The sequence below is a fragment of the Propithecus coquereli genome, unplaced genomic scaffold (genome assembly GCF_000956105.1).
Source record: "Propithecus coquereli isolate 6110/MARCELLA unplaced genomic scaffold, Pcoq_1.0 Scaffold3, whole genome shotgun sequence".
Lineage (NCBI taxonomy): Eukaryota > Metazoa > Chordata > Mammalia > Primates > Indriidae > Propithecus > Propithecus coquereli.
Window position 1 is genome coordinate 2,351,763 of NW_012148618.1, and position 9,882 is coordinate 2,361,644.

General features: G+C 55.0%; 1 protein-coding gene across 1 annotated transcript; it reads left to right on the top strand.

Annotated features, from left to right (window-relative positions):
• Positions 1-1,564: 1,564 nt before the first annotated feature.
• On the top strand, positions 1,565-8,132 carry ZNF219 (zinc finger protein 219). Its single transcript, XM_012649291.1, has 4 exons — positions 1,565-4,637; positions 4,911-6,318; positions 6,638-6,769; positions 7,046-8,132. Exons 1-4 carry the CDS (start codon positions 4,632-4,634, stop codon positions 7,648-7,650), a joined length of 2,151 nt encoding a protein of 716 aa, XP_012504745.1. The 5' UTR covers positions 1,565-4,631; the 3' UTR covers positions 7,651-8,132.
• Positions 8,133-9,882: the final 1,750 nt, after the last annotated feature.

Consider the following 9,882-nt stretch of genomic DNA (forward strand, 5'->3'; position numbering starts at 1 on the left):
GACTCGGAGCAGGTGCAGGGGGCGGGGGCGGGGGAGGGGCGCCGGCTCGGCCCCAAGCAAACTTCGCCCAGAGCTCCTGGGGGGGCGGGCTGGGGGTGGCGGCCTCAGAAGCCTGGAGAGCTAGGGGGGCCCCGAGAGAGGGGGGGCCAGGTGGAAGAGCCGGGGGAGCGGACACCAAAGGGGAAGGGCCAACGGGGGTGGAGTGGGGGCGGGGGTGGCGAGTGTCTTTGTAGGGGCCCGAGGCAGGGCGCGAGGGGCCTGGGGGGTGCGGGGCGGCTGAGCCGCGAGCCTGAGTGGATGCGCGCCCCCCGGCCCAGGTAGGGCTGGTGGGGGAGGGGGAAGGAACCCAAACTCTCCGGGAGCCGGGGCGTGGGGGGGGTGGGAGGAGGGGAAAGGATGGGGGGTGCCTCCCTCTCTGCGTCCCAAACAAAGTGTCACAAAGAGCTCGGCCCGCGGCTGCAGCGGAGGCGGCTGTAACTCAGCTTTTGTTCTCCTGGCCAGGGGTAGCTGAGCCCTGGCCTCCCTATCTCCCAACCCTAACCCCCATCATCCTTCTGGCTTATCTTTCTCGGGAGGGTTCGGAGGTGCTGCTGGGAAAACCTCTCGTGTGGGATCACAGGTCATACCCTACTTGCCAACGTATTTCTGGGAGGGGGATTTTCCCAGAGGCTCTTTTGCCCACCCCCCACGTCCCCCACTTCCCAGTCTGAGGACTGAAGCTCGTGTGGGTGCTAAGACTGACTTTTCTAGGGTCAGCTTCAGTTAAGGGGAGTTAGGGCTGGCTACATTCCCCCCTTCCCCCAATCCAGGTCCTCCAGAACTTTCAGAATCGGGGTCATGTTAGGACATGCCTCTGGGATAAGATTCACCGTGGTGGGTTGGCAGCAGGTGAGCAGGTGTACCTTCCCCTTGCCTCCTGCTGTCCGTTTGGAGTCCATGACTGAGGTTCCATGCTCCTGACTCAGGAGAGTGAGGATGGAAGGACGGAGGCTTTACCGAGAACTAGGTGTAAAAGGCAGGCAAACTGTGCAACGGGGTGGATTTTAAGGAGCTATCTGAGCAGTGAGATTCAGAGGGCCTGGAGAGGAGACCATAAAAGTGAACAACTGATACTTATGTGTGATCAAGGTAGTCTTGACTCTAGACCACCTAAGAAGCTCCCTTTCCTTTTAACCCCATCTAGTGCAGTGGTAATCATAATTGTTAGCAGACTTGGGAGGTGTAGATTTCTCAACAGAGGGAAAAACATCAAGTATTAAAGATGACCAGAGACAGAGCCTAGTTACAACCAAACCCCAGAAGTCCTGAACCCCTGCCCCTTACACTTTGCCCTTAAAAACTTTTGAACCACAAAGCTTGAGGGACAATCTTTGTGGTCCATTTAGCAGATGCTTCTATGTACCAGTCGTTTCTAAGTCTTTTTACCAACCATTCCATCCTTCTCTATTCAGTAAGGTTTGATGGTCCACACACACCCCTTCCCCACCAGTGCTGTCCTAGCATGTAAGAATAATTGGCCTGTTGGCTTTCAAAAGATTTCTGATCCCTATCCTGGGCCTTGCATCCCTATGGAATCTAAATAAGGGCAAGATAACCCCCGATTCCCAGTGGGGGTGGAAAGTAGGTCAGTGCTACTGTCTGGCCAAGTCTCATGGCAGTGTTTAAGGGCCGACTATAGAAAACTCTGTGATTATTGTCCTCTGGCAATACATGCATGACCTAGGTTCCAAGTCAGTTCATAGAATCCCAGTCCCTGTCAGTGCTTTGCTCTATTGAGAAAAAATCATGGGCTCAGACACCTGGAACCTGGTTTGGTGTGGAGATGATTCAGGAGATCTTGACTGAGCCTAGGAAAGTCTCTCAGTGAGTTTGTTGATTTTAGGCCATCTTCTGAGGAAACTTTCCCTGCTAGGGAATTCAGCTTCAGTTTGGGCCTTCTTATATATTACTCTATTTCCATCCTGTAACTTGTTATGTGCAAAGTGGTTTTTTGTTGTTGTTGTTTTGTTTTGGGAGGGGAGCTTTGCCCTCTTCCTACTTTTCTTGCCTCGGATATGAGGCCGGCTTCCCATGAAGTAATTTTGCTTGCTATCCTAAGACAGTTTTAGGAGCCCTGGAATCTTCTCAGAATCAGAGTATGTGCGCATAGGTTAGTCAGCTATGACCATGCAGTATTCCCAGCTCCCCCTCTCTCTGCCATCTGCTTCCTCTGAATATACCAGATTGGCTGTACACCAGGATGTTCCGGGAATCCCCAGGAGAGCAACAGAATGTGATGGACCCAAATATGATGCCTCAGTAACTCATTCCAGGATGTACAAACTGTGACTGTCAGGACACTCCTTATAGCTAATTAAAATTCTTCTAGTTACATCTATTTTCTATTACCTCTGTCTATTTTCAGTGATATCTAAAAGGCCAAAATAATCCCTCTGGTACCACTGGGGTTTTTTTCCAACGGCTCCCAGATAGGAATTAAAAAAAAAAAATTCTTTAGCTTTTCTCAGTGCCTTATCTGTGATGCTAAAATGGCAAACGGGGCCCCTCTATCCCTTCATAGCTCTATCTATGGTACTGAGGTGGCCAAAGTGGCTTCTCTGGTAGCCCACTGCACTCTCCATGGTACTGAAGGAATGACCATTTGTTTTCACATCTCTCTGGGGTCCAGAAGGGTCCTGTGACTTAGAACCACAAAACTTTCTTCTAGCTGGAAGGGACTATCAGTATGAATTAGTCCAACCCCCTTATTTTACAGATGAGTAAACTGGGAGGTTAAGTGATTTACTGAAGGTTGTAGGGCTATTAATGGTCAGACTGGGCCCACAATAGCCTTATACCCCTCAGACCTATTATAACTCACCTTTCATGACACTATTCAGTGAGCCCAGCTAGGCTCTTAGTCCAAGGAAAGGAGTTTATTTGGAGAATCCAGAGGATGAGACTGGATGCCCTAGTTTGGAGCTATAGAAAGACACATATTAAATGGTAGTGGAGGTCATCTAGTAACCCTTGGACAAGGACACTTTGTTAATTAACCTTCTGCTAATAATGCTACTATAGCTCAGATTCCACATGTAACAGGTACCTTCCGCTTCATGGAGTCTTACCACATCCACTAAATGCTGAAAATTGAAGAAGCCTTGGACTTCCAGAGCCTTTTCTCTCTGCTGATAAGCAGGGCTGACTCTTGGCCCAGTTCTCTTCTATTAAAGATCCTTAAGCTAAATAATGCTTGAATCCTTTTCTTTCTCAGTAACCCATTTCAGTTTCATAATGCCTATTGTAAGGAAGTTCTTTATATCTCAAATATTCTTTCTATCTTATGCAAAAAAATAGGTTAGGCCCACATTCATTTAGCCTTGACCAGATACAATTCTGCATGGAGGCAAAAAGGTAGACTGGATGACTTCTGGTCATCCTCTCAGGCCTATTTCCATGAATCTTAATTCTGGGGTTGCTTCTAAGTCCTAATGGTGACCTCCTCTACAGCTTAGAATCAGCAATACTCCCACCCCATCCTCTTCGTCTCAGTGCTCTTCTCCTTCCCTAGCACTGGAGGTCTGCACGTCCCAGGCCTAGGGAATTTTAGCCTGGAGAATTTTAACCCCTTCCTGCTCAGAGCATGTGCTGAGCCCCTATCTGTGCAGATGGCCCAGCCCCGCCCCCCATCCCTCACTCCAGCCTCTTGAGCTCAGAGCCAGTGTAATCCTCCTCTTGTGTGAGGGAGCCTCTCCCCTGCAGAGAGGAGGAAAGCCTGCCTCGGAACAGCCCTGGACAAAGGGGCTCAGATGCCCCATCATACCACAGGCTCCAAGGTTTGAAACAAGGGGATGAATCCTATACGGTATTTGCAGTTTTTAACCCTTTCCCCGGGCTGGCGGTGCCCCTTAACTTCCACTCCTCCCCCAACTCTCTCTTCATTCCCTCTCCCTCTGGCTCTCTCCCCCTTCATGCCCCTCCCCCTCTGTCTGTCTTCAGACTCACTGCTGCTGGGAGGTGTTTCTCTCCCATGCATGAATGAGTCTCTGTAATGAATGGAAATGAATGGATCAGGAATCCAGGCGGAGGGAGGGAGAATGAGGGGGGAAAAGACAGAAATACAGGGTAAGGGCAGAAGGAAGCAGTGGAACCTGGAAGGATGTTTGGCTGGCTGGTCAGTTAAGGGTCTGAGAGCAACTAGGGAGCATGGCAGGCCCACCCCATTTGTTCATCACACTGTGCAGCCCAACCCAAATGGGGAGAGGGGTATATACTGTGATGGTTTCCCTATCACCAGGGGGTGGGATGGTAGTGGTGGTGGTTCTGTACAAGACATTTAAAATGTCCAATCTGGGGAAGAAATGTGGGGTATTAGGGAGCCTCGTGGACTTAGCAAATCAAGGGGTACAGTTTTTTAGTACAGCAGCCTCCTGTGCCTCAGATGCAAGTAGGGAGAAGGGATAGGTTTTAGGAATACAAGGTGCTAAAATTCTGGGGTAGAGGGTGACTCTTTCCACTGCTGAAAATCAGGGCTCATCTTTTCCTCCAAATCTGTCTCTCTTGCTTTAGCTCCTCAGCACCTGTTGCCTTCATTAGCAGCTTTTCCTCCTCTTCCCTGCACTCCCCAGAACCAAAGAATGTGAAGGGGGTCCATGGAGGTGAGTGAAGCTCTGGCCTCAACTTACAAGTACTTATAACTGCATACTTCTCCCCTGCCTACCTCTTTCTTTGACCTCCCATTATTAGAAATTATCTCCTTGGCTCCAACGTCTCAATTCCCATCCATCCCCCAACTTCCCGAGGTGAGTGGCACCCGGTGTTCCTGGTTCAGGCCCCAGTCCACCTTCCCTCGTGTTCTTCTGGCCCTGGATCCTCTTGCTTCCTCCACAGCTCTTCGTTCTCCACCCTTTGTTCTACTCGCATCTTCACAGGGCTCACGTCCCCGTGCCCCAGGCGGCCACTTAGCGCCGTCACCACCTGCTTTCGACGGCGAGCTGGATCTGCAGCGCTACTCCAACGGGCCAGGCGTGGGCGCGGGGTCGCCCGGGATGGGAGCAGTGACCTGGTCTGAGAGTCGTGCAGGCGAAAGGCGTTTCCCCTGCCCTGTATGCGGGAAGCGCTTCCGGTTCAACTCCATCCTGGCTTTGCACCTGCGGGCGCATCCAGGCTCCCAGGCCTTCCAGTGTCCACACTGCGGTCACCGCGCAGCGCAGCGGGCTCTGCTGCGCTCGCACCTGCGCACGCACCAGCCCGAACGTCCACGTAGCCCCGCTGCACGCCTGTTGCTGGAGTTGGAGGAGCGCGCGCTACTGCGCGAGGCCCGACTGGGGAGAGCCCGAAGCTCAGGGGGGATGCAGACCACCCCTGCCACTGAGGGTCTGGCGCCGCCCCAGGCTTCTTCATCGTCCTCCTTCCGTTGCCCCTACTGCAAAGGCAAGTTTCGCACCTCGGCGGAGCGGGAACGCCACCTGCACATCCTGCACAGGCCCTGGAAGTGCGGCCTATGCAGTTTCGGCTCCAGCCAGGAGGAGGAGCTGCTGCACCACAGCCTGACGGCCCACGGGGCTCCCGAGCGCCCCCTGGCGGCTACCTCCGCTTCACCCCAGCCCCAGCCTCCACCCCAGCCTGAACCCAGATCGGCCCCGGAGCCGGAGCCCGAGCCCGAACGTGAGGCAACCCCGGTCCCCGCTCCTGCTGCTCCCGAGGAGCCTCCCGCACCTCCGGAGTTCCGCTGCCAAGTGTGCGGCCAGAGCTTTACACAGTCCTGGTTTCTCAAGGGCCACATGCGCAAGCACAAGGCTTCCTTCGATCATGCGTGTCCCGTGTGTGGCCGCTGCTTCAAGGAGCCCTGGTTCCTTAAGAACCACATGAAGGTGCACGCCAGCAAGCTGGGTCCACTGCGTGCCCCGGGGCCCGGTTCCGGGCCTGCCCGGGCCCCCCAACCTCCTGATCTGGGCCTGCTGGCCTATGAGCCTTTGGGCCCAGCCCTCCTCTTGGCCCCGGCGCCCACTCCTGCTGAGCGCCGTGAGCCCCCTAGCCTCTTGGGCTACCTGAGCCTGCGAGCTGGCGAAGGCCGGCCCAATGGTGAGGGCGCGGAGCCTGGCGCCGGCCGCAGCTTTGGAGGCTTCCGCCCACTGCCCTCTGCTCTCCCGGCCCGGGCTCGGCGGCACCGCACAGAGGAGCCGGAGGAGGAAGAGGAGGTGGTGGAGGCGGAGGAGGAGACCTGGGCTCGCGGCAGGTCGCTGGGCCCTGTGGCTTCCCTGCACCCACGTCCGGGCGAGGGACCAGGGCACACTACGCCTGCTACGGGGGCCCAGGCAAGATCGACCGCCACGCAGGGTACGTAGGGCCCTTCCTCTCTCCGGGTATCCCTCATCCTTGGCTGACGCTGACGCCACCACTCTCCCGTAGCTTCCTTTTAGAAAGGACCTTTTATTTCTTCCGAGATTTTTTTAATTATTATTATATTTTTTCTGGAGACTTTGCCGTCTTCTGAGAACACTAATTCTTAACTCGCAACAAATTCAATACTTCAGGTTCCCTTCAACCCGCTGTTTCTTCCTGGTCCCCGAGGGGAAGCAGTGTTATGGGGGTGGTGGGAGCGCATGGCCCAGACAGGACGAAGGGCCCCTCTGACTTCTTGACTTGTATATTGCAGAAGAGAATGGGCTGTTGGTTGGAGGGACCCGGCCTGAAGGGGGCCGGGGGGCCACGGGAAAGGATTGTCCCTTCTGCGGAAAATCTTTCCGCTCAGCGCATCACCTCAAAGTGCACCTGCGAGTGCACACAGGTGAGGGAGGCATCTCCTGGCATGGGGAGGGGACTGGAGGGCAGGAAGAAAGGTGAGGGCTACGGGAAACGCCGGGTAGTTGACCGTCGTTTGGAAGCCTTCAGATTGGCCAGAGGAGACCAGCTGGAGAAACCTGCCTTTATTAAATCAAAATGGGAGGGAGAGAGAGTGTTTTTTTTCCTGGTCCTGAGAATAAGATCTGTAAATTGAGCGAAATGCGGGTGGGGGTGTGCAGTGATCACAACCTCGTGACCCTATGCCACCCACTTTCCTCAGGTGAGCGCCCCTACAAGTGTCCGCACTGCGACTACGCGGGCACCCAGTCCGGCTCGCTCAAGTATCACCTACAGCGTCACCACCGGGAGCAGAGGAGCGGGGCGGGCCCTGGGCCACCCCCAGAGCCACCTCCCACCTCCCAGCGGGGTTCGGCCCCGCCGTCCGGAGCCAAGTCGGCTCCGCAGCCTGCAGCCTGGGTCGAGGGCACTGCAAGCCCCCGGCCTCCTTCCAGTGGTGCCGGGCCGGGGTCCCGTCGGAAACCCGCCAGCCCCGGGAGGACCCTGCGCAACGGGCGAGGCGGTGAGGCCGAACCCCTGGACCTGTCCCTGCGGGCTGGGCCAGGAGGCGAGGCCGGGCCGGGGGGCGCCCTCCATCGTTGCCTCTTCTGCCCCTTTGCCACTGGAGCCCCCGAGCTCATGGCCTTGCACCTTCAAGTGCACCACAGCCGCCGGGCTCGGGGCCGCCGGCCACCCCAGGCTGACGCGTCCCCTCCTTATACCCGAGCACCATCAGGATCGACCCCTCCCAGTCCCTTGCAGGAAGGGGAGGAGGGCCCTGGGCTGTCGAGATCGGGAGAGGCGGGGCTGGCAGGGCAAGAACGGTAGGGAGCCCTCTTAGGGGCGATTAGCTTAGTGAGTTTACCCCGCCGGAGCCGGGGAGCGCTAGAGGTAGTTGGGTAGAGCAGCCAGCAGGGGGCAGCGTGGGACCCATATCCCAGCCCCAGGCGGACAAGAGGTGGAGGGGGCGGTGGGCGTAGGAAGGTGGGCGGGCGGTACCCACCCAGCCCAAGGGAGTCACAGTGCCTTAGAAGTGGCAGAGGTGAGGGTCAAAGAACGGGGTCCCAGGGCTGGCAGAGAAGGTTGTGTCCCTGTTGAGGAGCCACTCTGCCAGTCTTTGCTGGTCCATAGGCGTGAGAGTTTATTTTTGTACAAGGGGTGGGGGTGGGGGGCACTGTACCCTTCTTGCCCCATCAGGGGCCCTGTAGACGTCGCTATTTTTGGTACGATTCCTGTCATCCCTGTCGCAGAGTCGTGTCCCCAATAAACAGGTGTCTTGAGGCACAGGCCCTGTGTCTGTCTATGTCCTGTTCCCCTCCTTGGGCTCTTACGTCCAGGAAATAGTCACCTTTCAGACACTTAGTTATTACCCAAAGAGTTTGATAAGAAATGCAGAATCTTGGGCTTTACTCCTAGGCTTCTGATTCAGTAGCCGTGGATGGGGCCCAACAATTAGCATTTAATGGATAGTCTGAGGGTTCTCATGTACTGTGGCCTGAGGGCCTCATTTTGAAAATTGCTGGACCACTAGATCTCCGTTTGTGACCAGCTCAGCCTCAAGAGGTGGGTGAAGTGTGAGAGGAGGAACTTCAAAGAGTGCATTGAGCCTCTGGTAGCCACTGTGGAGGAGGCACATTCTCCCAGGCTCATATACAGTCAGCTTTGGGTCAGTAAGAGATGGAGGGTACCTTCCAGCCTTCGTTGCATTTTCTGTGCTGTAATTAAGGGTTGGTGGAAGGGAAGTGCTCAAGTGATTCGGATCACCTTTCTCTAGAGGACTGCTCTAGCTCCTCGGAGGCAAAGTGTGAGTAAATACATTTAATATAACAATAGTATTATAATAACAGTAATTACATATATAAAGTCTGCAATTCCCCACCCCATCCTCCTATAATGGTTTGCATAGCTCCTTTTCCTGTGACCCCCAGAATGGAGTCATCAGGAACTCCAGTTGACCTGGCAGAGATGAGTCTTCTCAGGGAGAGTTGGTGGGGTGAGAAGAAGAGAACACAGGCTGGCAGGGGAGGGCCAGCATGGGAGTGCTGTCCTGGATACAATGGCTGAGGAGGGGAAGGACTGCAAGAGAGAGAATTTCCCTGTCTCCAGGGTATGAAGGCAAGCAATGTGGCCACTCTGGTTCCTGCAGGAGAAGGCACCAAGCTGGGGAGACTAGAGATAGCAGTAGCAGAGTGATGCTTTGGTCCTTAGACCTCCTCTATGTCCAGGAAGCACAGGGAAGAACTTCAGTGCTTGCCCAGTCCTCCATCATGTCCCACTGCCATCCCAGCCCAAAATATGCTGAGAGGAGGGGCTGCAGCCAAGTTCTGGATCTTCTCTAAAAGGCAGGAGAGGAAAGGGAGACGGGTCGGGAGAGGGAAGAAGCTGATTCCCAAGCATCTGGGGAGAGGAAGGGAGGTACATGCAAGAGGGAAGAAGTGTTGGACTCACCCAGGTCACAGAGGCGTGGTGGGGTCACTCAGTGCTCGGGCATGACTCTGAGGGGAGAGAAACTGCAGTGAATTTAGGGACATATTCATATTTTCTCTCTCTTCCCCCGACCCCACAAGCCTGTCAATTCATCTCTCTCTCCTCCCCAAAGTTCTTGCATTTTGCTATTTTAACCCAAGTCCAAATCAGGCCATTGGCATTCTCCCCTTTCCATCCACTATGCTCCTTATTAAAAATTCCTTTTCACCTCTGACCTTTATGCCTCTCAGCCAATCCTGGGGGAGAGGAGAGAGTTAGACTGGACAATAAATTCAATCTGTAGCCTCAGCTGGGAGCACAAGATCACTGTTTCCTCCTGCCCCTTCCCCCAGTCCAGTGGCTTGAATGATTAGAAAAGCCTTCCCAGAAAGTAGATGAAGAGATCATCCCATTCCCAGCCTTATTGCAGGGACTTACCTGCCGGGATAGCCCTAAGATCCCTCCACTGGCCAGGGTGGGAGTGCTGCTCCCAGGGTGGGGGGGTTGCAGGCTGGGGCTGTTTCTTGGTCCTGGGGACACATCTCCAGAAGAGTCAAGTGTTTCTGGGGCTGAAGGGGAAGCTAGGGTGAGAGC